The sequence below is a fragment of the Bos taurus genome, chromosome 11, assembly GCF_002263795.3.
Source record: "Bos taurus isolate L1 Dominette 01449 registration number 42190680 breed Hereford chromosome 11, ARS-UCD2.0, whole genome shotgun sequence".
NCBI classification, from domain to species: domain Eukaryota; kingdom Metazoa; phylum Chordata; class Mammalia; order Artiodactyla; family Bovidae; genus Bos; species Bos taurus.
The window spans coordinates 101,949,480-101,977,226 of NC_037338.1; the positions used below are offsets into that span (position 1 = coordinate 101,949,480).

Below are 27,747 nucleotides of genomic sequence, written 5' to 3' on the forward strand. Positions count from 1 at the left end.
TTCTGCCCCAGCTCTGTCTGCTGACCTTGATCCATCGAATCTGTCTGGGTCTTAGTGTGCCTCCTAAAAAGCAAAGCACTGGCCAAAGATCCCCTGTAGTTCTGAAATGTGATGACACCCTAGATTGCTAATGCCTGCCACCCATTAGCGGATGAATAGATTGTTCCTAATTTGATAGCTGTGTTCAAACTCATGGTTTATTTGATTGTCTTCATTAGGGAATCTCGCCATTACAAATGATATGGTCAAAAGACAAAAGGAAACAAAAACATCAGACAAAACAATCAGCTTTGTGAACACGAGTAAGCGTGGTCTGCCTGCGTCGACTCATCCGTCCTCCCGCTGAGAAATGGAGGATCTCCTGCCGGACCAGGTTGTGTGCATTTCTTCAGTCGGCACCGTTCCCACCAGGACACCATGATGCGCTGACAGACCTCAGCAGCAGTTAAGCAAACTCATCAGCTGGAAACCAGCAGGGCTGGTCTGGTCTGGGTTCCGCAAGAGGCGTTATGAATGATCCAGAAATTAGTCTGCCTGTGTGTCTACACTCAAGGCCAGAGAGGCCACACCCTGAAGAGCAAGGAGGCAGGCTCCCCAGCTCACAGAACCTCTCGAAGCCGTGGTTTCCCCTCAGGGGAAATGGTCAGGCGTGTGAAGTGCTCATCCTCCAGCCGTGCCTTGGGCCCGCCTGCCCCCTCTCTTCTGCGCTGCCTGGCCCTGGGACTGGCCCTCTTTCCCACTGGACTTTCAGGGCCTGCCTGGTGGCTAGTGAACTCCACGAGACGACCAGCTCTGTGCAGGCGAGGATCATGCTGTGTCCCCGGGGCCTAGACTATCACCTGGCATCTAGCAGGTGCTCAGCACATATTTGCTGAATAAAGAAATAAACTATACAATGGCCACTCACCAAAAGTCACGAACCAGAAACACCTGTGCTGGTTTTCCTGCAAACGCAGCCGTGCTTCGTATATCGACCCATGCCAAGAAATTCACCCAAGTGACTTTCAAGATAAATGGTACTTACTGCTTCAAGTGCAAAGACTGTTTTTATTTTAAGCATTTTTGACAGACAGCTTTCTAAAATGAGCAAGGCTTAAAAAAAAAAACCATACAGTAGAATGATAACTTGGCAAAATGGCGGGTGGTGATTGGCGGGGTGAAATGAACGGCTACAAAGCGAGCGAAGCCAGCTGGGCCCCGAGGATGCCTGAGCTTAGAGCTTGGTGCTTACCATCCAGGTGCCTGCTAAAAACAAAGTCCCACACGAGTGCTGTTTATAGGCTCATAAGACAGTCCTTACAATCACATTTGCCATCACATGAAACAGAGTTTCTGAAGAATTCTTTCTCCTGTTCCTACCATTCATTTTACACGCCTCTCAGGAAGCTCGCTACGTTGCCTCTCGTCTAAGACACCCAGGCCAGTTCTCTGGTTGGCTGACAAGAGTGAACACAAGCACTCGGAGCGGAGAAGCAGGCTGGTGCTGGACGCCCGCTCAGGCATCACCCAGGAACGTGTTGGAAACGTGAGCTTTTCGGCCCCAGTGCAGACCTAGAATCTAATCTGTGGGGTGGGGGCCCTGAAATCAAGCTGGCCTTTCCAGCTGTTCTTCGGGATCCCGAAATACAGGAGGAGGCAAATGTGAATTGGCACACAGACCCCCTGGGGATCTTGCTGCTCAGTTCAGTTCAGTTGCTCAGTCTGACTGTTTGTGACCCCATGGACTGCAGCACACCAGGCCTCCCTGTCCATCACCAACTCCCGCAGCTTACTCAAACTCATGTCCAATGAGTTGGTGATGCCATCCAACCATCTCATCCTGTCATCCCCTTCTCCTCCCACTTTCAATCTTTTCCAGCATCAGGGTCTTTTCAAATGAGTCAGCTCTTCACATCAGGTGGCCAAAGTATTGGAGTTTCAGCTTCAGCATCAGTCCTTCCAATGAATATTCAGGACAGATTTCCTTTACGATGAACTGGTTGGATCTCCTTGCAGTCCAAGGGGCTCTCAAGAGTCTTCTCCAACACCACAGTTCAAAAGCATCAATTCTTCAGCGTTCAGCTTTCTTTATAGTCCAACTCTCACATCCATGCATGACTACTGACCAATTATTATAGGCAGGTGTGGGGTGGGGCCAAGACTGGGCATTTCCAGCAGCCCCCCAGGCCTGCCCCTGCTGCAGCTGAGGAGCCAGGCCGCTCAGGAGGCAGAGTATTCTTGGCAGTAGAAGAAAAAGGCATTTCCTTCTGGGGCATGAGGGAAACCAAGGACCACAAACTCGAAGGATCACTTGTCTTTTTCATGAATCAAAAATAGCACACTACCCATGTTTCATGATGCTGCAGTGGAAAGAGGGAGCGGGGTAATGGTAGTGGGCTGGCAGGGTTTTCCTTATTTTGGAAAGGCGCTCTTTCAGGACCGTGGGCTGATTTTGTGAATTGAGGACAGCCACATTGATGAGAGCGTGTGAGGCATGTGCCCACTCACTCACTCCTCGAACGCACTGAGGCGGGTGGTCTCCGAGGTTCGTTTTGTGTGTTTTAGTCCCTCAGTCATGTCCAGCTCTGGGACCCCATGGACTGTAGCCCGCCAGGCTCCCCTGTCCATGGGATTCTCCAGGCAAGACTACTGGAGTGCGTTGCCATGCCCTTCCCCAGGGGATCTTCCCAACCCAGGGACAGAACCTGGGTCTCCTGCTTTGCAGGCAGATTCTCTACCTCTGCTGTGCTGGGTCTTAGTTGCAGCATATGGGATCTAGTTTCCTGACTGGGGATGAAACCTGGGCTCCCTGCATTGGAAACGCAGAGTCAAAGCCACTGAACCACCCGGGAAAGTCCCCCAGGTCCATTTTATAGATGAAGAAATGAAAACTTGGAGGCCACACAGCTGGGGAGGGGCAAGGGGTGTGTGGGCCTGGAGCCCACGAGACCCGAGCCTATACAGCCTTCCCTCCTGAGACGCCCTGGCCAGCTCTGCGTCTGTGGACAGAAGCTCCTGTCCCGAGCCCCAGCGTCATCTGCCCACCATCCCCCGGCCCAGCGAAGGGTCCAGAAAGCCAGAGTCCCACTGCCAGGTGCAGGTCAGGTCTGGAAATGTGGCTGCCGGGCAAAAGGCTTCTCGAGAGCAGAACAAAGCGCACTAACCAGAAAACGTCCTTTTCCACAAACGGCTGGGGTCACACACCAAAGCTCCGTTTTGGCACCTGGCTCCAGGCAGGGCACCGATTCCGTTTTCCCATTACTGGGTCAGCAACCTGGCCAAATTCAGCCTCTTTTCCAAAAGGCCCCGTATATTCTCTTCACTGCCAAATGGTGGCAGCTTTTTCTAGCGCTGACACGATCGTTGAATTTCTTCAACTTCCCATCTCCAATTACAGAAATATTTTAGCAGAGGGAAGCAAAGCTAACCGGTTCGCTATGTTTTCCGTCCCTGCCACCTCCCAAATTTCTTCCCCTGGTTTTCACGTTCCTGGGGCTGAGCTCCAAAGCGGTGGGCACCACGCCGTCGTCAGATACTGGAGAAATTCACCCGCGGCGATCTTCCCTTGTGTCAGAACATTCCACCTTCAGTACTTGTGTTGCTCTACACTTTTTAACAACAAAATTTTTTTTTTTTGCTCAGCATCCAAGATGTGGGGGAAAAAAACAAGCCCGGGGTAACAACAACAAAGATGGCTATTAACTAATTTAAACGGACTCTGGGCCAGCCCGACCGAGGCTCGGTCCCATTGTGATGTCGAGCTAATGAGATTCCGCTGGGAGATGAAAGCCACCCCGGCCGGCAGCGGAGGCCGCAGAAGGGCACTAATGCTCCCGCGGGAGAGAGGCCATTCATCCCACCAGTGAGTGCGGGTTTGAAGACAGCGCAGAAGAGATCAAAGCGGGTGGCGAACCCAAGGAGAGGGAGGGAGGAGAAGACATGAAAGTAACAATAAGCCAAGGAGATAGGGGAAGCGGGAAGGAGGACTGGGTGGGGGGGCAGGGGTGACCGTACGGGCGGGAAGAGGACGCCACAGAAAGACAGTGTCTGCACACTCCTGCTCGAGGAGTGTGCAGACACCGGGGACTCCGTCAAGAGATGTCCCATCTATCCTCAAGGCCAAGAGAAACCGCAGATGCTCTGGCTCCTTTTGGGGTGTGCACCCCACCCCGAGCCCCGGTCGGGCTGGACTGCACGTGATTACTCACTTAGAGGAGGGTGATGTCTCTATTGTTGCCAACACACCCACTCTGCTCTGTGAAACTGACTCCCAGTTTTCTCTTCCACCGATCAAGCTTACAAACCACCCCCCGTCCCAGGCTGAGAGAGGCAGAAGAGGTCTTCCTGCACCCAAACCGACAGGGAACTCAGCTCAGAAGGTGAGAGAGGAGTCTTTCAAGAGACCTTGGAACAGCTGCCAGTCAACATGCTGGAGGAGACGCCAGTCACAACAAGCCTCCCGAAGCTCCCCAGCCATATTGTGCGCAAAGAGCTGACATCGACAGGGTCCTGGGGAGGTCACGAGCTGCTTCAGCTGAGCCCTACGTGGAACCACCTGCAGCCAGGGCAGGGCTCCGCAGCGACGGCTACTGAGCACCAGCTCTGAGCAAGGGCTGCTGTACACACGCGCCCGGTGAGGAGTCCAGGCTGCGGGGACAGACGGCACCCGCTTGGATTGTGCCTGTCACTTACAAGCTAGGTGGCTGTGGACAAGGGTTAAATGTGTCAATACAGGGACAGTGAATGAAAAGGGCCTGACCCACAGCCCACACCCACCCAGTGGAGTCACCCTCCCCTTCCCCACAACCCTGGGAGGAGGCTACGAACGGGAGATGATTTCCACTCCAATAAGGCAGCGAAGCCACAGGGAGGTGACATGCCCAAGCCAAGCGGCTCCTGAGCAGAGCCTGCGGTGGAGGGGGACACAGACAGGAGGCCGCGGAGGCCATCTCCTCCCCACTGGGAATGGAGCCCAAGACTCTCAGATGGAGGCGGGACTCAGTCCCAAGCCTGTTCATGCCACCTCAGCTCTCCCCACTGGCGCGGCTGCCATCCGCCTCCCCAACCGGAAGCTTCTGCCCGTCCCGCTCAACCACCTACCCAGAGCCAGCACCCACCAGGAACAATGCCACTCAGGACCCTCCAGAGCTCAGGAGGGAATGAGTCTCCCGGCCTTGCAGAATGAAGGGGGAGACAGGGCAGATGAAGCCGGCAGTGTCACGTAGGGCGTGCACCGTGCGCAGCAGGGAAAACGCAAAGCACAGTCTGGGGGTGGGGGGGGTGTGGTGCTGCAGGGATGGTTTTGGCACTCAGAGCCCACGCTTCCCCCAACTTGTGCCCTCCTCCGGGGGGGTGGGGAGGGGCAGAGAGCGGGTTCAAGTCCTGCTAGACTACTTTCTGCTGAAGGCCAGCCCCTCAGGGCCTGGGTTTGATGATGGCCAGATAGGCTCTGTTCTTTGTCTGTGAAAGGGGAAGTGAAAGACTCTTTGCGACCCTGTGAAGTATATGGTCCATGGAATTCTCCAGGCCAGAACACAAGAGTGGGCAGCCTTTCCCTTCTCCAGGGGATCTTCCCAACCCAGGGACTGAACCCAGGTCTCCCGCATCGTGGGCGGATTTTTTAGCAGCTGAGCCACAAGGGCAGCCCAAAGGGGAGATGTCCGTAGGGGAGAACAAAGGACAGAGCGGTGACGCACAGACAGGGCCAGAGAGATGCGGGGAGGGCACCAGGCCCTCCTAACAGAATACCGTCCCCCAGCAGTTTCCTCCTGTAAAAAGAATGTGCTGTATTTCGTGGTGGCCCAGGAAGTATCCTCGGGATTCCTGAGTCCACTCAGGTTGCAGGATCGTCCTGACTCTGTGCGGGCTTCCAGGCCAGAGGGGACAGCTGGCGCTACAGCAGAGGTGACGCGCCAGACTCTGGAGGTGGCAGCCGGGCACCACTCCCCACCCCTGGGCAGCGGCCCCCAGCGCCGCAGAGCCCTTCCTCAGGCTGCGGACTGATGGCACCGAGAGCACAGCATCTGCCCGCACGCAGCCCGAGACGCCCAAGGCCTCCCCTGCTGAGCCAGGGGAGCTGCGGCCTCTGCCTCGGAAAAGTCCATCCCGCAAGAGTAAGAGGAGAAGTTAAGTGCCCGAGTGTTCAGAAGTTGCTTATTTAAAAGACAGTCTGGTAGAGACCCAGCTCTGGCTCTCTGCCAGCAATGCCGGCTCGCACCCGCTGTGAAGGGGAGCGTCTCGATGCCCGCATGACCGCGAACAAATGGCAGTCAGGGGGTGGGGGGAAGATGATCTGGAGCTGTCGGGAGCCCGGGGCTCCGGCCTGGGTTCCTCACTAATTATCTGGGTGACCTTGGCCACATCACTCCCCACACTGGCTTTCAGTAAAGGAGGCTGGGATCACTGGGCGCCTCGAGGTCTTGCTTTCAGGGGGCACTGCTGCAGGGCCTGACTGAACGCCCTCAGGGCACACTAGTGTCGTGCTCCGCCCTCAGGCCAACCAGAGAGACATGAAAGCCCTTTGTTCTTTTAGAAAAGACAAGCTGGTCCCAGCAGGCGGCAGGAGCACCGGGTTCCTGCCTGCCTCCACCTGCTGTCCTGATGGGATGTCACCCTCATGGGGTCCTCAAATTCTGGGCCGGTTACCAAGAGCTCAGAACAAGGGAGACCATCAGCACAGCGCTGTTCTTGGGAACCTCTTCCCATCTCCGTGGGTTTCAAAGAGACTGGAGCACAGACCAACAGGCAGCAAAGCCAAACATTTGTTACTTCGTTGTACACATGCTGCTTCTGCGACTCAAAGCAATAAAAAGGAACTTTCATCTGCGGGACACACTTGCAAGCTAAGTCTGGGTCTCTGCACCGGGTGGAGAGAGACCCGCCCTTAATGAGAGGGACACTGGGAATCTCACGGAATGGGAAAATTCTCTGTGGGTCTGGGAGTCAAAGACGTGAACCTAGTGAGTTAAATGTTTAAAGAGGCAGCAATGCTGCCCCAAGGATGAGCACTGGTTCCATGAAGAATACTGAACACAGTCCCAGAAGTACTCATTCCATAAAAAGAGGAACCATCACTATTTCAAAACTGAGAGCTATGAAGCCAGTCCTGAAAAGTGCTGGGGGCTGGGGGCGATGCTGAGCAGTGCAGAGACTGGCTTCCAACGCTGGGATGAAGTCTGGGAGGCTGGAAGCATGGGGTTTCATTTTCATCACTCAGCTCGAGTCTGTAATCCGTACCCTGGATTTGTGTGCCATGGGTTCACACGCCCAGAGGCCTGAGGAGGAGGCATCGAGGTCCAAGGGGACTGGGGATTTACTTAGACAAGATCAATACTCCCTTCAGTGCTGATGAAGGAGCCATCTTCATGAGGCCTTATAACTAACTGTCTGCTGGCAACGCTGCTCGGGGCCGACAGGGACGTGGTTGGCTGGGCAGGGACTGGGGAGCAAAGGCAGACACTGCTCCATCCTGTGCAAAACCCCTCCTCGTGGCTTTGAGTTCAAGCTCTGTCTGAGAAGGATGAGGTCTTGTTTGTAAACTATAGAACATGGCCTGAGGCACGTAGACTGGGGCTCCATAAAGAAGTTTTTGTCTGGTGTGAGGGGTTTCCAATCTGACCCTCTTGGAAGTCTCAGCCAAGATGCCACCGATGCCCCAAAGCAAAGCCCGTCAATGCCCAGGACTCTCGAGCACAGACTGGCTGCAAACCCTCCGGAGGCAGATGTGTCTCCCCCAGGACACTCGGCAGCTGCCTGCAGGAGCCTTCCCGACATGGGAGCACACGTATGTGGTCCTCAATGACCAGGTCCCTGTCTCCCCTCAGCCCCACATCACACCCCAGTGACACCGCTGCCTTAGTAACCCCTCCTTCCAGACTGGCTTCCCTGACTCTGCTTTCCAGGCTTGAGCCTGGAATGCCTGGGCCCTGGCTAACTTCTCTGCCCTGGAGACTCAGGCCAGGGGACTCCCCTCCCACCCTGGGCTCTCCTGCACCCCCAGCAGCACCCTGTGGACATTGCGGTTCTGTGCTTGCCCAACTGTGACCAGAAGTCCCTGCCTTGCCCCAGGCGATACTCTGCACTGGCTCCAAACACCTGGCAGGACCCCAAGAGAAGGAGAGATGGAGTAGGCAAGAAGCTATGGATTGATTTTTGGCCGATGGGGTTAGGGGAGCAGAGTAAAAGGGGGGTGTTCAGGGGTGGAAAAAGCTGAGGTCATGGGGTACCTTGGGGAGGAACACCTGGGTGAACAGAGAAACTCTATGGCAGCCTTGAGAGAACTCTCCAGAGTCCTGACCAGCTTTGTGCAGCTTCCCTGGGTGGCTCAGGGGTCAAGAATCTGCCTGCAATGCAGGAAGATGTGGGTTTGACCCCTGGGTTGGGAAGGTCCCTTGCAGAAGGCAATGGCACCCCACTCCAGCATTCTCCCCTGGGAAATTCCATGGACAGAGGAGCCTGTATGGCCCACGTGGGTGCACAGAGTCAGACAAGACAGCGACTACACCACCACCACAACGGCCTTGTGCGGGGCCAAGAGGAGGCGCTCACAAAAGGTCCTTCACGTTTCCCAGGATTAAGGAATTAAGACTCTTCATTTAGCCGAACGAAAAAAGTTCAGTGCTTTCCAGATGGTAAAATGCCAGGTTCTGCTGCTGGCTGCCAGCAGAGCCCAAGCCCGAGGACACCTGAATTGCTCTGTACCCACTTGGTGTGATGTTATTTTCTGCGGGGAACAGCCTGGCAGTTAGAGAAACACATCCAAAGACATCTGGGCTCCCAAGAAATACAGACAATACCACCTACTTGCCCCTCGAAACTGAGGCAACCGCAGGAGAAAGAGCAGACGCTGCAGAGCCTGAGAGGCGGCTCTGCTGCCGTGGCGCTGGGAGCCTCTCAGCAGCCCTGCTGGGTGGGGAACACTCCCATCTCAGTGGATGGCCAGAGGGGCCACCAGCCCTCTTAGGACACCAGGGCACCGTTTCAGGTCCCAGGACCAGGATTCTACATCAGTGTGTCAGGGCTGCCCAAAGGGTACTGCTGGGGTAGGGGTGGGGGTCTATAATCTGGGGTGCCAATCCTGTGAGGCAGGTACCCTTATGCCCTTTGTTTCACAGATGAGGGGGCTGAGGCAAGGGCGGCCACACAGGGAGTAGTGGCCAGCCTGGCCGGACCGCCTCTCTCTGGACTGGTCACGGTGGGGAACGTGACCGGTGAGGCTGAGCCTCACGGTGGCGTGGTGGGGGGCGGACAGGCACGCTGCCGGGAAGCCACTGGGAGTGTGGGAAGGGGCCTAGGCAAGGGCAGGAGGCCGGGCTTCCCAGAAGCAGCTGCTAGGCTCTGACCCAGGGCACACGTGTCTCGGGCAAGCCCTCAGGAAGAAGGAAGCTACGAGACAAGAGCAGGTCCTCTGCAACTCCTCTAATGGTAGAGACCGCAAACCACTTCCCGCCGGTGGGCGGGCTCTCCTGCTTCACAGTAACTGCAAGCCTGGGTCCATGGGAGGCTCTTGGTCACGACCACCCTCTGCGGAGGTGCAGGGAGCCTTGCAGAGGTAGTAAGGTGGGAAAGTACGCCATCAACCCTATCCTGCTTTAGAAGCTTGTGAATATTTAACAGACAATGTGGTGATCAAGGCTCAGGGTGAGCAGAATGCCCCTCCTCCCGCCCGCTCCGGTTCTCAGCTCCCAGGGCCCTGGGCTGACACTTAATGACATCCCCTCCTCCCTCCTTTCTGCTGACCCAGTGAGGTCAATGCAGTTTGGCTCTCTGCTCAGGCAAGGACTGCCCTCTGGGATGACCCTGGAATTGTCCATCACCTCTCCTGTCCTGAAGCTTGTCGACAGCCCAAGGCTTGGCTTCTGCAGCATCCCCCTACCATGCTCATGGAGACCACCAGCGGGAATCTCTCTTCCTTCATGAAGCTGCCCCTCAGCCCCTCACTAGTCAAAGGTGCTCCCTTGGCTTTTCCAATTGGGGCTACGAAGACACACGTGGGAGGCAGGACAGAAGGCATGGAAACAGGACGACGATGACACCGTATCGGCTCCACTGCGTGTGTCTCCTTTCGGAAAAGGTTAGACAGCGTTTAAGAGTAAAGGGGACAAAACAGAGGCCCTTCCTACAATGTGAGACCCCTCTTTGGATTGGGGGGTGTCCCCTCTAGGTGCAGGGCCTCTGCTGACGGCCTCATCTGAGCAGGACACCCGACAAGAGCAAGGACAGAGACCTGGCAGGATTTCCACAGCCCTTCCAGGGCCTTCTCTGAGCTGTCTGAAGAGAGGCTTCTGAAAGAAAATGGAAATGAGCTGGTGGGAAGGTATTTAGATATTCTAAGGCATGAGACTGAAAAGAACTGAATGAGTATTTACTGAGTCCCTCTGGGGACGTTCGATGTTACAGCAGGTACAGACATGCACAGCCCTGAGCAAGAGGAGAGTCCTGTCCTCTGGGAACACCCCATGTTGGGACAGCCCCCCTTCCTGGGCTCGGAGTTGGTGACAAGTTAGGTTTGTCACAGACTATTTGGGGAGGCTGGAGAAGGAAATGGCAACCCACTCCAGTATTATTGCCTGGGAAATCCCATGGATGGAGGAGCCTGGCGGGTTACAGTCCATGGGGTGGCTAAACAGCTGGATGTGATTTAGCCAACGAACAACAATCTGGATAGGCCCTAGATTTATGCGAGGGGCTCAATGTCTCAGAAATTTCAGAGAACTGACTTTTCTGGGACATAATCTCATCTGTTGACAAGCTCTGGGGAGCCACTTGATAAAGCTTCCCCTTGATGAAGCCTCCCTGACAGAGGCCAGTGTAGGGACTGAAGCCTGACTGAGGGAGTTAACAGACGAATGAGCGGGTGAACCCAGGAACAGAGCAGCGGCAGCCAGCCCGCCCATCCACGCCAAGCTCAGCACGGGGCTGAAAGGCTCCTCTTACCTCTGCTGCCCCTAGAATGCGGAGCGGGGCAGCCCTGGACACCTGGGGCTGGGATTTTTGTGCCCTGCCTGCCCCTGAGCGAAAGAGCTGGGACGCAGGTGGCGGACCCTCCGACATCACCTCTCTGTCCCCTCCGGCCTGCCTGGGGCTGAGAGCCCTCCCTCTCTCTCTGGCCTCCTTGCCAGGATTTAACTCGGTAAGTAGCTATAGAGTTGCTCCCGTTCTTCCCAAGTTACTGGATGAAAATGCCCACTGTTTTGAAGAGAGGAGGTTAAAAGATCAAAACAGTGAGTGCCCCTGCAGAGTTTAAATGTCAGAAAAATCCGAACATGCTTGAAACCTTTCCTGGCTCTTTGTGATTCTGCCCTTTCAGACGGTCCCCCCTATTTCCAAGTTCCATTCTCTGAATCTGCTCTGCTGGAGACTTGCCGGCTATAAAAAGCTCCTTCGCCCCAGGACCAAGCGCAAAGCGCCTCCAGGGCACCACGGTAAATGACGGGGGCCTGTTGGCAGCCGCGGACCCACGGCCAGCTGTCCCTGGCCCTCCACCGCGCCCCACCACTGGGGAAGGGGGCTAATGAGGACGAGGGAAAGGGCTCACCGACAGGCCCTGTAGCAGACAAAAGGCAGGTCACACTAGCTTCTGGGAGCCGGGTTTGCTGTGGCACCTTGCGTGCTCGTCTTTAACCTGGGGAGCCAGGATCAGACCGAGGAGAATTTGACAGGCATGAGTTTCCAGAAATAAAAAGGCGAGTGTGAGCTTGGCATGGCTCTGTGAGTCAGTGCCCCCTCCCGCCTCCAGCTGTGTCACTTCGCACGGAAAGACCTGGGACGGCTTCCCGCCTTCCCGTCGGGCCTCTTTCTGCAGTGGCCACCGCTGCTGCTTGTGGGCAAGAAAACACAGACACTCCACAGCAACTGCAACCACACAGTGAGCGCCGAGGAAAGGGAGCGCTGGGGCTCAACCCAGGGCAATGCAGAGAGAGCACTCCCCAAGCGACGCCAAGACAGTCATGCTGGCAGCCAGTGTCCCCACCTCAGCGCCGGGCGCAGCTCTGCCATCTACCTACACGGTTAGGACACATTTCTGCCCGAGAAATGCCTTCTCGCTGGTGACCAAGGATCCTCCCTGACCTCGCACTTTCTCAGTCACTTTGACTTCTGTTCCAGGTCGATCTTCCTGGATCAGGGCACTCAAGTGACTCTACCCTGGTGGGGCTGCTGGGTGGGTGTCAGCAGGCGGATGACGGGCAGAAGGGAATGCTCACCACTGCGATCCCCAGCAGTGTCTTTCTGGGAAACGCTACAAGCAACATCAATCAGGACACCTAGACTTTAAGTGGGTGGACAGGAAGAAAATAGAATTCTAAGAAAAAGCTGATACTAAAAAGCAGAGTTGGGAAATGCTGCCACCTCATCTCTTCCTTTGGCATGTTGAGTTTGAAATGTTAAACATCATCCCGTCAATTGGACCCGGCCTTCAGAATCTGCAGGGAACATATGGCCCCAGCCTTGCTTTCAGTGGGTGGTCAGGCTGTGGAATAGAGAGGGCTGCCCTCCGATCTCCAACACGGCCTGAGACGAACACAATGAAGCAAGCCCAGTGCGGTCACTCCCCTGCCCCGTGGTGACTCCACATTACACACTCCTCATCCTCTTTACCAGTGTTCCCCAAGAGAACAAGATCCCAACGCCCTGCCACGCGACTATGATGAGCTGGAAAACTTTACTGATAAAGGATTCAACTCAATTTTGTGCTACGTCATTTTCCAATACATCTCTTCATTTGACAACAGACAGACAATGTTTCTGGAGGGAAGGGAGTGGATTCTGTAATCCAGTAACTATTACCTGCCCCTGAAAAGAGAAAAAGGACCTTAACCATCACCTGCCTTTCATTCTCATCAGAAAGCACACTCTCCTGCCTCCAAACTGTCACTCTTTAATCTAGTGCGTCTAGTCAAGGCTATGGTTTTTCCAATAGTCATGTACGGATGTGAGAGTTGGACTGTGAAGAAAGCTGAGCGCCAAAGAATTGATGCTTTTGAACTGCGGTGCTGGAGAAGACTCCTGAGAGTCCCTTGGACTGCAAGGAGATCCAACCAGTCCATTCTGAAGGAGATCAGCCCTGGGTGTTCTTTGGAGGGAATAATGCTAAAGCTGAAACTCCAGTACTTTGGCCACCTCATGGGAAGAGTTGACTCATTGGAAAAGACTCTGATGCTGGGAGGGACTGGGGGCAGGAGGAGAAGGGGACGACAGAGGATGAGATGGCTGGATGGCATCACCAACTCGATGGACATGAGTTTGAGTGAACTCCAGGAGTTGGTGATGGACAGGGAGGCCTGGCGTGCTGCGATTCATGGGGTCGCAGAGAGTCGGACACGACTGAGCAACTGGACTGAACTGAACTGAATCTAGTGCAGGTCAGTCTCAGAGGTCAAGTCCATTTAGTTAAAATACAGGTGAGGGGAGGGATGCACAAACAGGCACCAAGCCATTCACTGGCCGAAATAAAATTCCCATCTCTACAAATTCTTCCACTTCTGCTGCTTTGAACAGGTTATATAAACTACAAGGAGGAAAGTGGTGGGTGCTCTGGAGTCTCCCCAACTAGCTAATATCAAATTTTAAACCCTGCCGCACCGTGTTTGTAGTTTTAAAGACATATAAAGAGCGCTTGGCAGGTTATTTTTAGGGGCAGTAGAATACAAATATAGCACTGTCTCTCTAAATCTGTGCTTCACCAAATCTGTGTTTCACACATTTTACAACTTCCTAATAAACTTTCCGCTTGCATTCAAAAATACTTAATACCACACAGAACGTTAAAAAATGTATTTGCCAAGGCAAGCCTAGGCAAGGCCCTCCCTCATGAAGGGTATCTGAATGGAAATTGGACCATAGTTAAAATCCCAGATTGTGGTTCTGTGATGCTGGGAAGTGGGGGGCGGCGGCGGAGGGGCTGAAGTCATCGCCTGCCTTCCCTGGAGCCAGAAAGTAACCACCTGCAAGCCCAGAAGCCACGAAGATAAACCAGGTTAAACAAACAAACAAACCCAAAACATTTTAGTGTTCCTCACTGTGAAAGGGAAACAAGATACAGATAATGAGCAGTGTTCTTTCACCTCAGAATGCTTTTCAACCAGCTGCTGGGGGAGAAACGACAAGAGCCGTTGGCATGGACAGAGTTAGCAGTTAAGGCCGAGGCTCTATGTGAGCTGAACAGGTACAGTTGGTCTGGTCACTTAGATAAGAGTGCCTGGATTAACACGGTGTCGCCCACGCTAGCCCCGTGTGACTATGGACGTCTTCGCTTTAGGGGCTGGACCCAGGGAGGGAGGCTGTTTTTTCCTTTCTGTGTCTGGGTACCTCAGTTGGGTAAAGATGTGTTAGAAGAGTAAACACTATGATTTTTCTTTTTAAGATGAATTTTAAACTTCAGACCAATTTCAGGTCTACAGAGACACTGCAGAGACGGCACACACAGTTCCCACAGACCGCACACCCAGTTTCCCCGCTGTTGGCATCTGTCATCATCAGGTAAGTTCATCACAACGAAGAAACCAATGTCGCTAACTTATTACTGAGTCGAGCCCAGACTTTATTTGGATTTCATCAGTTTCTCCATTAATAAGTCCTTCCTGGCTCTGGATCCAGTCCGGGGCAGCACAGTGCCCGCAGCCGTGATAAGACCAGGACATTTTCCTGCCTGCACACACTCCCTAGACAAGGGAGTGAGCCTCAGACCCTCCCCAGCCCTGGACACCTGTCCCTGGCTTCCCCCTTTCACTGGAGAGGGGTCCAGGGAGCACTACGAACTGAGGCACGTTAGTCACCATCAGAGGCTGGTCCATCATGCTTCTTTGATATGAAGCCCAGAAAGAAAGTGAAGTCGCTCAGTTGTGCTGACTCTTTGTGACCCCATGGACTGTAGCCTACCAGGCTCCTCAGTCCATGGAATTTTCCAGGCAAGAGTACTAGAGGGGGTTGCCATTTCCTTCTACGGGGGATCTTCCTGACCCAGGGATTGAACCTGGATCTCCTGCACTGCAGGCAGACGCTTTACCGTCTGAGCCACCAGGGAAGCCCATGAAGCCCAGGGCCCACGCCTTAATGGGAACAAGGTTTCCCTTTGGATGAGAACAATGTTCTGGAATGCGATAGAGGTGATGGTTGTACAATGCTGTGAAAGTACTAAAAGCTATGAAACTGCTGACTTTAAAATGATTAGAAATGGTTAGCTTTATGTTATATGAATTTCGCCTCAATTGAAAAAACCACCACCACTATCCTATGCTGAGCTACCGGCACACCCCGGACACAGCTATTACTCAAGTGGGGTAATTCGGGCCCAGCCCTGAAAATCGTGTCCTTCCTCCACACCAATCCCTCCAGTGGTTCCTCACTGAATTGAGAATAAAATTCAAGTTCTGCACCAGGACTGAGGGGCGCCTGCTGGCCAGGCCAAAAATCCCCACTCTCCCACCTGCCCTCCATCTGTCTGCTATCTCCCGGGCCCCCGTGGTGTGCAGGGCTACGCCAAGTCCCCCGTCCACACGGGGCTCGGGGCTGTAGTTTCATAGCCTGGGACCCTCTTTCCGTGGCTTTCCATATGGCTGGCTTCTTCCCCTGCCTCCTGTCTCAGTTTAACTCGTGCTGCATCAAGGACTCCTGCGACCACTCTGATGTGAAGGAGGCCCTCCTGTCCTCGACCACGGCCCCAGGTAACAGCTTGGGGTCCCTGACCCTCTCTCCCTGTCTGTCTTATTTCCCCTGTAGCACTGAGCCCAGAACCTGCACATGGCAAAGGGGTAAATAAACAACTGCTGTTGAACGAGGCAGCAACAAGCAAGCTGACAGCCTCCCCTATCATTTGCACTGCTGGATGGGAGCAGACAGGACGGGGGCACAGGAGGAGGAGGCCGATGCCCTGCCGGGGAGCTGGCCTGAGTGCTGTGGGAGGAGCCCTCAGAAGCCCCAGGTTCTGAGCTGGTCCAGCGAAGGGACCCTTCCACCACTGGGAGCTGGGAAATGGATTTTCTCTGGTCACATTCCTTTTTTTCTGACATCTCCCAGATAGTATTTCTCCTTCAGGAAGCCCGACACCTGAAAAGATGTCACTGTAGTACAGAGTGGGGTGGAGCAGGGTGAGGGGGCCAGCCTGCCTCCTTCCCGTCCTTAAGGCACATGTGTGGATTACAGGGCTGTGGGAAACTGAATTTAAAAACTGCGGTGGGACTTCCCTGGTGGTCCAGGGGTTAAGAACCCACCTTCAAGGCAGGAAACAAAGGTTCAATCCCTGGTCCGGGAAGATCCCACACGCTAGGGGGGCAGCTAAGGACCACAGCCACTAAGACCGCAGGCCCTGGAGCCCAGTGCCCCACAGCGAGAGAAGCCAGCGCAGCGAGAAGCCTGTGCTCACAGCTAGAGTAGCCCTGCTCCCCGCTACTAGAGACAGTCTACACGCGGCAACAAAGACCCAGCATAGCCAAAAAGAAGTGAATACTAAACGAACAAACAAAGCCGTGGGTTAATCTTGGGGGAACTCAAGAGCCCTTTTTCTTTAAACGTATAATCTATACATAGCAAAATTTGCCCTTTGTAGGCATTTAGTCTGTGAGTTTTGAAACATACAGTTGCGTGATCCCATAATTATGACAAAGAATATTTCCATCACCCAAACATGTTGTTCGACAGCCCTCCGGGGACCATCTCCTGCCCTCACTCCCAAGCCCTGGCAATCACTGCTCTGATTTCTGTCACTGATGTTGTCTTTTCTAGAACGTCACATAAATGGAATCCTACACTGAGCAGGCTTCTGTGTCTGGCTTTTTCACTTTTTAAAAGGTCTCTGATTTAAGACCAATATTTCCACCTGGAAGTCATCGCATTTCCCTAAAAGCCTCTTAAGGAAGAAGCAAAAAGGAAAACTCACCTTTTGGAACACTTGATAGTTGGATTTGGACCATATATCAAGCTGTGGGGGGGAAGAGAGAAAATATCAGCATCAATTTTAGAACTGTGGACTCTAAGAAATGATACTGTAACTACTGTTACTAAGCTTGGAAAAACCCTATGATTGTAAGAAAAACACATGCTGGATTTCTTCTTTATCAGCTGTGGTGATTTAAGGAGATGAACTGAAGAGACATAAAGCAGTCAGCGTGAGGCACCTGCCACACCCACGGCTCCGTGCCCACTGTTCTAACACTGACTCCTCCTCGGTGCTCCTGCATCACTCGACCGCCTCGGTCAGCCCTGCCCCAGGACCTCTGCACCTGCAGCGCCTGGACTGCTTCCCCCACAAACCCTCGCACAGCTCCTCGTATACTTCCTTTGGCTCAAACGTCACTTGTTCAAGAGGCATTGCCCAGTTACTCTGTTTTAAAATATCATTCCCATACCTGTTGTCTTGCTTCTCTTTATCCTTTCAAAAATTAAATATTTCCATCACACTTAAAACTGACTGACGCTTTTATTTATTCTGTTTACACCATCCTGGCACAGGATAGGGCCATGTCCCAGGCACGTGCGGAGGAAAGCAGACCCCTGCTGTTGAACACCTGCCCCCTGCCAGGCACGCCCTGGGCCTTCCACGTGCCCTCCCCTACCATCCCCAGGATGAGCCTGGGGAGTTGGTCCCATCAGCAACCTTTCTTCCTAGATGGTGAGACTGCGTTTGGAGCCATTTGACTGCCGACAGTAATCTGGAGGAGCTTCTTATGGATGGGCTCGCTTGGTGGTGCTCAAACATGCCTGACATCAGAGGCCCTGAGGAAATTGTTTGTTTTTTAATCTACAGATTTCTTGGTCCCTTCCCTGGAATGTCTGAATTAGGAGGTCTGGAGTGGGCCAGAGAATATATTGATTTGTCCACTTGTTTTCACAGGGCTCCACAGGTTCACTGTGATGAAGCCCTATGTCAGAAACCCTTGGTCAGGGAAACAGCGGTCTGAGATGGAATGTGGGCAGAGTTCAGAGTCCAGTCCTCGGGCCACAGTTGGTCTTGCATGGGATGCTCCGTGGCTCAGTCTAACCAAGCCACTCTGGTTTGACAGGTTGTAAGAGAAATTAAATCAATGCCTTCTCACTGTTTCAAGAGGTTAGAACAAAAGGGAGTATGGAAAACTAGAATTACCCCCACCCCCAGTACAGTGAGGAACCTGCAGATTAAAAGAGGGGCCGTCAGGAGGTCCCATGGGTGCTCAGAAGTCAGCTTTAATATATGGGTTCAAGAGTGGAGCAAACTGAAACGCCTGGTCAGTGTGCCTCTTGAAATTCGCCTTTGAGGTTGGCCAGTGGTCACGGCGGGAAGCTGAGACACGGCTACTTCAGCCTGTGTGTTGTGTGTTGACTCTGGAGCGCCTAGGAGGATCAGGAGCTAGCAGCTGGGAAGACTGCTCCAGGAAGACCGGAAGTGCTGCACCTCATGTGGGACAGGCTGAGGGTTTTCTGAAAACCGTCCTCAGGAGGGAAAGGCTGGGCTGGGAACAGGCACGCGTGCAGTTCTTCTGGTTCTTCCTGGTCTTAAGTAGAAGAACCTGGGTGGTACAGAGGAGCCCCCCACCCTCTCCAGCCCTTGGCAGGTTCCTGCTGGAGAGGGTAAGTTTAGCAGATCCAAGTCCAGGAACAATGAAGGAAGAGCTGTGACTGAACACTGATTTCAATCGGTCTGCTTCCCGCCACACCCACTGCGGAACCACCCCCTTCCTGCATTTCCACAGAAGCCCCCACCTGACCGCTCTCCTTCTACCCTGGCTGAACTGCTCTCCAGAAAGAGGGTGTCAGTTTTTAGTCACTGCCCCTCACTTTAAGCTAATGGATAGAGTAAGAATTTTAAATCTCTTCAGACATTAGAGTTTTAATTGGATAGGTTAGCAACTTGAAGGGAGAAAAGTGACATGTTACCCCCAGATAACTCTGAAGGAAATCTCCAAATACACATACAAAATTATTAATTTCCTACATTAGCAGTTCTGTTGAAGAAAATTGCTGGGCAGCCGGTCATATCTGGGAGGATAAGTCAGGTTCATATCATGATCTTAGTGTCGCGGTTTAGCCTAGAGCTTCACAAACATTACATTTAAAGACTATTCAGACATTGTGAAAGGAATGAGAACGACTTTTTGTATCTTTTAGTCTTAGTGCCAAGATGACAGGGAGGTGCCAAAGATTCTAAATCTAAATTTTGGGAAAAGTCACATCAGTGCCTGAACTTGGAACGAATCTAGCTCTTTCCATTTTCAGCCCACAGCTGCTGCTGCTGCTGAAGTTCTCTGCTGCTGATCCTTCCTGCCGTTCCCATCATACACAGGCAGACACAAACACAGGGCCACGGAAAGAGAAAAGAGGAAAAATCCGCACAGAGACTGAGAAGTTAGTCTTCATTTAAAAGAGAAAATTATATACATATTAAAAAAAAGAAAAACCCAACCCTTCAGAACCTGCAAAATGTTTTAAATAGAAAAATTATCCAGAGAGAAGTATGCACAGGTTTAATTAAGAGGTGGACCCTCTAGCTAAACTGACTTCTCAAAACATACTTGCTCATTCCAAGTGAGCACACTGCTCTTTGGAAGGCAGTTTAAACATATTATTCAGGACCCCAGGGACTGGTTCTGACCATCTGGGATAGAAGGACATTAGGCAATACAATGATCTCCCAGGTGCGCGGGGCTGAGAGAGGAATCCGATGACAATGGCTTCCCGCTTTGCTGGGAAGGCACAGCAGCCAGTTTGTCCTTGATTTTCTGCTAGACTTATGCCGAAGAAAGCCGTTTAACCAAGTGTTCTGGAGTCAGTGCCCTGCCTCTCCTCAGGGCCGGGAAGATTTCAGAAACTCATTTCAGGGAGCCGGGACAGAGCCAAGTGAATATTTATTAGCTTCAGCTTATTTGTCGCAGAGGAGGGCATGGCTACCGATTCTTTGTTGGCTGTGATACTCAAAAATGAGGATTCTGGAAGCTACAAAACTTTCAGCCCCATGAATGAGAAATGATTCTGAACTATAGTGTCAAGAAAAACAAATGAGAGCATCCCCTCAGTATTCTGGGCAGGACTTAGACAGATCTTAAAATGGAAAAGTCAACTTTCTGGTAATTGGGGCTGAACCTGCCATCTTAGGAGCAGCCCGTCAGACTCCAAGGATCAGAGTGAGTATCTTACAGGTGGGAAGGGGGCCTCCCCTCAGGTAAAATGGGAACGCACCCCTCAACGACCAACTGCTTCAGCACAGACACACCTGCTCTCAGGTTTCACGTCAGACATCAAAGGTCCTCTTGAGGCACAGGAAGAAACGGTGACAGCAGTCACAGTCAATTTTACTCACCGAAGAGAAAAAACCGAACACCCCCAGATCAGCAGGCCAGCGAATGCTGACCATGATGGTGGCCACCAGCATCGGCATCTCTGGCCCCACCAGGGAGGATGGATGCCATTTGCTGATGACTATGTGCTTAGCCTACACTGACCTGTGCTATCTTTCTAAAGTCTCTCAGCAGTTGCATGGTGATGATAAAATTATTCCCAATTCACAGCTGAGGAAACTGAAGCTCAGAGAAGTTAAGGGACTTGTCTGACATCACACAGTTAATATGTGGTAGAGAATTCAAAATCGGGTCAGTGATTCTTAGTGAACCAACTTACGGTTGCTGGGGGAAGGATGGGGGGACGGGACAATCAGGGAGCGTGGATGGACAAGTACACCTCTATTTAAATAGAGGTGCTCCTCCATTTTACCTGAGGAGAGGCCCCCTTCCCACCTGTAAGATACTCACTCTGGTCCCTGGAGTCTGACGGGCTGCTCCTCTATTTAAATAGATGTACACATCTATTTAAAATGGACAACCAACAAGGACCTCCTGCATAGCACAGGGAACTCTGCTCAATGTCATACAGCAGCCTGGATGGGAGGGGAGTTTGGGGGAGAATGGATACACGTGTATATATGGCTGAGCCCCTTCCCTGTTCACCTGAGACTACCACAATCTTGGTACTTGGCTGTACCCCGATACAAAACTAACAGTTAACAAAAAAGAGGCCTCAGCTCTTAACCCAGGAGTAAAAGAGCCCTGCAGCTATAATCCAGATGGAAGGGGACTCACATGGTGTTCCCCAAGCTGTCAGTTCAAAGGGCAGGGGGCATTCCTGCAAAGTTCAAGATGACAAACCCTCCAGGCCAGGTCATGTGACACCACTGGCACTAAAATCCCTTTAGTGGCAAGTGAAAATGACGGCAGCTCATCAGAAAGTTATCAGTTCTTCATTTCAAAAAAAAATACTACAATGAACTATAAATGATCTTACACTGACACTTTCAAATAAAACTTGTAAGCCTTACAGAGACGTCAACTTCTAGAGCTCTCATTTCCTAGTAGCTTCATCCTGCAAGGTCAACAGGTGATGGGTCAGGAGAGGCAGGGAGCTATAAACCTGCAACGGTGATGGACTCCTCCACGGCCATCCAAGTCAAGCCACAAACTTCTACTGGGTCATCCGCTTAAGTTTGCCCACTCTCCCCCAGAGAATAGAAAAGTGAAGGAGTTTTACAGGTCTGTTCTTCTTCAACTTTTCACTTTCAATCAGGACATACATTCGTTACTAAAAAAACTGCTGAGAGCACCATTTCAGGGCATCCTCGGCATACGAATTAAACCGGATTCCCCTTCCCCAGCTTTCACCCTTCCCCCAAAGTAACAAGAGGCCATTTTTCTGAAGGTCGTCTGAACAATTTCAAAGGCTATAACAAATCAAAATGTTCCCTGCATCTAATATCAAACGGGGCTGATGCCAACACTTATTAGAGAAATCAGATTCAAGCTTCCCCCAGCCTCCTCGACCCAAACACACACACACATCCAACTTTGAAGTGGGAAGAATGCGGGGATCAGAAATTACCCTGGAGACAGCTCTGGCTGTCTTTGAAGGTTCCCTTTGATACTACCATTTCTTCTCCTCTCTTGCGCTAGGAGGCTAAAAGCTGCTTTTTTTTTTTTTTATTATTGATATGGAGTAATTAATGAAGCTATAGCATTAACATAACCTAAATCCCCTAATAAGATAAATTCAATGGAGACACTTGCATTTTTTTCCGGCTAGGTCTGACTGTGTGAAGCCGTAACAACGGCCAGGTAGTCAACCTCAAGCGGACTCTTGGCATGCTGAGTCAGGGCTCTGGGCTCCTCCCTGATGACAGCGCAGAGCGGGGCAGCAAGTCTTAGCAGCACTTTTATATTTTATTAGAGGAATTAATCTACTGGTCCTTGGCATCAAAAATATGCGTCCAGGTAAAGAGGATGATCGGGGTAGAGGTGGTGGTTGTTAGTGCAGAGTGACAGCTAGGCTTGGTGGGACTGTAATGGGGTGGGGGGACCTGCCAGAGCTGGGAATTGGGGGTGGCTCAGGGCTGCTGTTGTGCCAGAGCAGCTAAGTAAACCTTTTAGACGCTGGCTGCCTTGGATTTGGAAGATACAACTGCAGGCAGGAGGAATTCAGACCCTTGGAAGCTGAGGCAAGGCTTTCGAAGCCACAGCCGCTGGGTCCGGGCAGCGGCCCGCCCCAGGCAAGCGCTCAGGCACCAGCTCAGCAAATGCAGGGCTGTGCCTCTGGAACAGCACAAGTGCAGGCAGAGACTGGCTCTCACGGACCACACCTCGAGCGCCAATGTCCTTCCGAATGCCACGTTTCATCTGGGATGCGCCAGACGGTTCAACACACAGATGACACTGATGCAAGTGTATATAAATACTGAAGTTCACATATACCAGGATCACTTCTGAAAACAGAACACTAATAATGTCTGCATGACTTTCTTTTTACCATTTGTAAAGTACTCTGAAAAAAAAGGGGAGGGGGCGCTGATCAAATTGGCTAGGTGTAGTTTCTGGGCAGAGCAGTCGTGTGAGCGCTTCTCTGCCAAATGTGGTAGATGTGCCTTTAAAATAACAAGGGGACTCCATCCTCTCAGCCCTGCTCTTTTGACTTTCAGGGTCCCTGCAGATCACTGGGGCCAAAGTATGCCATTGTAGCAGGGAGCAGGGGGCCTCCCGGGTCCCCTCTGTGAAATGACTCAGGAGAATTCAGGCTCCCGGGCACACATGCACCTTCCTTCTGGGGAACAGAGACCCACGCTCATCTCTCATCCGGAAACCATGACCCGTGTGCACGTGTGTGTGCCTCCTTTGTTCTTTACTTATGACGAGAGACCCTGATGCGGGGAAAGACTGGGGGCGTGAGGAGAAGGGGATGACAGAGGATGAGATGGCTGGATCACATCACCGACTCAATGGACGTGAGTTTGGGTAAACTCCGGGAGTTGGCGATGGACAGGGAGGCCTGGCGTGCTGTGGTTCATGGGGTTGCAAAGAGTCGGACCCGACTGAGCCACTGGACTGAAGTGATGATGTCAGTCCCCGCTGCTTTGTCTAATACCCATCTCTAATTTCCCTGTTTCCTGTCTCTAATTTCTGACTCTCCACTTTTCCATCCCAACTAAAGCATTTTCACATCCCCAGGGGGCTTTTTCATTATCCCCTCCCACACATTATTACTCTACGGTGTTCCAGGCCCTGCTGTATATCCACAGGAGGGAAAGACACTCAGGACAGAGCCTGGGCCCTTGAGGAGCTGCTGGCAGAGGGAGGTTTGAGAACTGGCTCCGTGTGTGAGTGGGGGCAGCCACTTTCCCACTCTGGGTCTCAGGTTCCTTATCAGAAACATGAGTCTAACAGTGGTCCCTAGGATTCTGTGACCACTGGAGGTTCAGTCTGCTTTGTACAAGGCCTGCGAGAACAAACATGGAGTACGCCAGTATTTTTATTAATTACGAGGCAGACGTGTCAACAAACAACTAGGATGTACTAGTTCCAGTACCAGAAAATGACTGTTCAAAACACTACAGAGGTAAGAATGATGATAATGTGTGCTATAAGTTGAGGGAAACCCAGGCCTGCTATCTCTGGAGCCCGTGCACACAGAAGAGGCCTGCAGGGGAAGGGGGACAGGACGAGAAGAGAGATGGCATTTGGTCAGTGCAAAAGGAAGAGTAAGTATGTCAGCTGAGCAGGAGGTGCAAACATCCCAGGTCAAGGGCGCAGAGCAGGTGTTAAGCGTGTGGAAGAACCTGCAACATTCTGAGAGCCACAAGGAGCACAAAAGGCCGGAAGGTAAGACAAAACACCTGCAGAGAATGACGGCAGATGAGGTCAGGACAGGGGGCAGGCGCCAGGTCACTAGGCAGTTCTGTGTCTTGCTAAGGGGTCTGGATTTTATTCTACAAGCCAGAGATTTCAGAAGAGTGTTTTGCCAAACGCCAATGTCACCATACACTCCGAGAATAAGGGAAGAAAAAAAACGGATGGTCAAATTGGTCAGGAAGAGATTGTATACTACACACCCGTCTTGGGAGATTCACAAGGCACATGGGCAAACTCCAATCTCTAAGAATTTCTACAGTAGAGAGTCCCACTGAACTTTCTCTAACCCCGAGTTTCCCAAACTCTTTCAATCATGGACTGCTTTGTGCCCAATGTCTACTTACATGCCACTTTTCTGCTCTGGGCAATGGGGAGATGGCAAAAAGCAAGAAATCACCCCCTTGACTGTGTATTTCAGGAAGACGGCTCTGGAGGCCAAGTGAAGGACAGATGCGGGAGGGAAGCAGGACTAGACACAGGAAGTGAGGAGGCCGAGGCTGCAACTTGGTGGAGAAACGAGAACTGAGGACAAGTGGAGATGGACGGGAGGCGCCCGGCTGCAGGGATAGAGAGAGACTCGCTAGAGCCTGCCAACAGACTCTGAATGGAGGAGGCAGGCCTGAGCAGTTGGCTGGCACAGTCACCCTGGGTGGGGACCGGCCCAGGGGTGTTGAGGCTGATTTTGGACAGGTTGCACCTGAGGTCCAGCTGGGGAGGAGGTCTGACTCTGACACACATCAGCAGGTATCTCCATGAGGGGACACGGGAAACCACCAGGACACGAGGGTGGCTGAGAGGCAGGAGTGCAGCCGGGAGGGAGCCCCTGGGGAGTCTGGGAGGCAAGCGGGTGGAGGGGAGGAAAGGACTACCTCAAACAGCTGAGGAGGAGGAATCAGAAAGAAATTCTAGAACATATACACGTGAGATCATTCTCTAACCACCGGATTTAAGTGCAGAATAAAAATAATACTAGTTACCACTTACTGAGTATCAACTAGGTGGCAAAGCCTTCGCAAGATTTTGGACACTTTCAGTATGGGGCAGTTAAATAAATATCATGTTAAGACTGATGTGGGTGCTGCAGAGTAGGCAAAACCTCTACTCCTTGTGCTATTTCAAATCCTGAAAGATGATGCTGTGAAAGTGCTCCACTCAATATGCCAGCACATTTGGAAAACTCAGCAGTGGCCACAGGACTGGAAAAGGTCAGTTTTCATTCCAATCCCAAAGAAAGGCAATGCCAAAGAATGCTCAAACTACCGCACAATTGCACTCATCTCAATTCAGTTCAGTTCAGTCGCTCAGTCGTGTCCTACTCTTTGCGACCCCATGAATCGCAGCATGCCAGGCCTCCCTGTCCATCACCAACTCCAGGAGTTCACCCAGACTCACGTCCATCGAGTCAGTGATACCATCCAGCCATCTCATCCTCTGTCGTCCCCTTCTCCTCCTGCCCCTAATCCCTCCCAGCATCAGAATTTTTTCCAATGAGTCAACTCTTAGTAAAGTAATGCTCAAAATTCTCCAAGCCAGGCTTCAGCAATACATGAACCATGAACTTTCTGATGTTCAACCTGGTTTTAGAAAAGGCAGAGGAACCAGAGATCAAATTGCCAACATCCGCTGGATCATCGAAAAAGCAAGAGAGTTCCAGAAAAACATCTACTTCTGCGTTATTGACTATGCCAAAGCCTTTGACTGTGTGGATCACACAATAAACTGTGGAAAATTCTGAAAAAGATGGGCATACCAGACCACCTGACCTGCTTCTTGAGAAATCTGTATCCAGGTCAGGAAGCAACAGTTAGAACTGGACATGGAACAACAGACTGGTTCCAAATAGGAAAAGGAGTACGTCAAGGCTGTATATCGTCACCCTGCTTATTTAACTTATATGCAGAGTACATCATGAGCAACACTGGACTAGAAGAAACACAAGCTGGAATCAAGATTGCCGGGAGAAATATCAATAACCTCAGATATGCAGATGACACCACCCTTATGGCAGAAAGTGAAGAGGAACTAAAAAGCCTCTTGATGAAAGTGAAAGTGGAGAGTGAAAAAGTTGGCTTAAAGCTCAACATTCAGAAAATGAAGATCATGGCATCCAGTCCCATCTTCATGGGAAATAGATGGGGAAACAGTGGAAACAGTGTCAGACTTTATTTTTGGGGGCTCCAAAATCACTGCAGATGGTGATTGCAGCCATGAAATTAAAAGACGCTTACTCCTTGGAAGGAAAGTTATGACCAACCTAGATAGCATACTCAAAAGCAGAGATATTCCTTTGCCAACAAAGGTTCGTCTAGTCAAGGCTATGGTTTTTCCTGTGGTCATGTATGGATGTGAGAGTTGGACTGTGAAGAAGGCTGAGCGCTAAAGAATTGATGCTTTTGAATTGTGGTGTTGGAGAAGACTCTTGAGAGTCCCTTGGACTGCAAGGAGATCCAACCAGTCCATTCTGAAGGAGATCAGCCCTGGGATTTCTTTGGAGGGAATGATGCTGAAGCTGAAACTCCAGTACTTTGGCCACCTCATGCGAAGAGTTGACTCATTGGAAAAGACTCTGATGCTGGGAGGGATTGGGGACAAGAGGAGAAGGGGACGACAGAGGATGAGATGGCTGGATGGCATCACCAACTCGATGGACTTGAGTTTGAGCAAGCTCCGGGAGTTGGTGATGGACAGGGAGGCCTGGCATGCTGCCATTCATGGGGTCGCAGAGTCGGACATGACTGAGAGACTGATCTGAACTGAACTACTCCTTGTACTCTAAGTTCAGAGTATGCTTCACTTGTGTCCTGAATTCAGTTTCTCTTCTAGTACACAGCTTTTACATATTTGTAAGTCCTCGGAGAGCACAGGCTGAGACTCACACCAGGGGTGACTATGAAGCTGTAAATCACGAACAGAAGCCACAAAAATGACCACTGACTCGGGCTCTGGGCCAGAGTCTCCCCTGACCCAGTCTTGTCTCTACTGTTGCGAAGGAGTTTGGGATTTCTTGCTTAGACTCACCATCAGAGTTGATGAGTCACATTCCATGGGTCATGCTTCCCCCGATTACCTACTTTATTCTCCGCCCTTGCTCCAGAGGCATTTTGGTCTTTCCAAAAAGAAAGGGGAAAGCTTCCCTTGAGGCATGCTTTCCTCTCCATGGGGAGATTCACAAGAACCTGGCAGAGCCCTGGGAGTGAGAATAGCTGCCCACGGTGACAACACTGGAGCGGAATGTGGAAATTCGAAAATGCTGGGTTCCTTGATCAAAATACAGACCTCGTTACTGTATGGGTCACACCTCTTACATAATGCACAGGTATGTGCTAAGCTACCTTCGTCACCTGTTTTTGGAGAGCGTCCTATCCTCATTATAACATGGCCGTTGGGTGCTAAGTGCTGGTACTAACAAACTTTTACATTTTAATGGGATTCATGAAAAGAAGGGAAAGCTCCAGGGAGAGGGGAAGACGGAGGCTCAGTGCCAGAAGTGACCAGGGCACACCTGGGTGGTTTCTCTGGCAGAACGCTCATCACGCTCTGGAAGCAAACACGAATGCAGCCTGTCGGCTTCTATTAGCATCCTCTCGTGCTCGATCTCCATACGGAGAGTGTGCAGTCCAGAGGAATCAGGGCTTCA

General features: G+C 51.9%; 1 protein-coding gene across 4 annotated transcripts in view; it reads right to left on the bottom strand.

Moving 5' to 3' along the window:
• MED27 (mediator complex subunit 27) overlaps positions 1 to 27,747 on the bottom strand; it is a 247,206-nt gene that overhangs the window by 31,540 nt on the left and 187,919 nt on the right. For 3 of the 4 annotated variants that reach the window (XM_010810432.4, NM_001040546.2, XM_005213279.5), the window contains 1 exon segment: positions 16,853 to 16,894. The exons of the other annotated variant lie outside the window; for it this stretch is intronic. In XM_010810432.4, the coding sequence (XP_010808734.1) occupies positions 16,853 to 16,894 (42 nt within the window). 4 annotated transcript variants of the gene reach the window in all.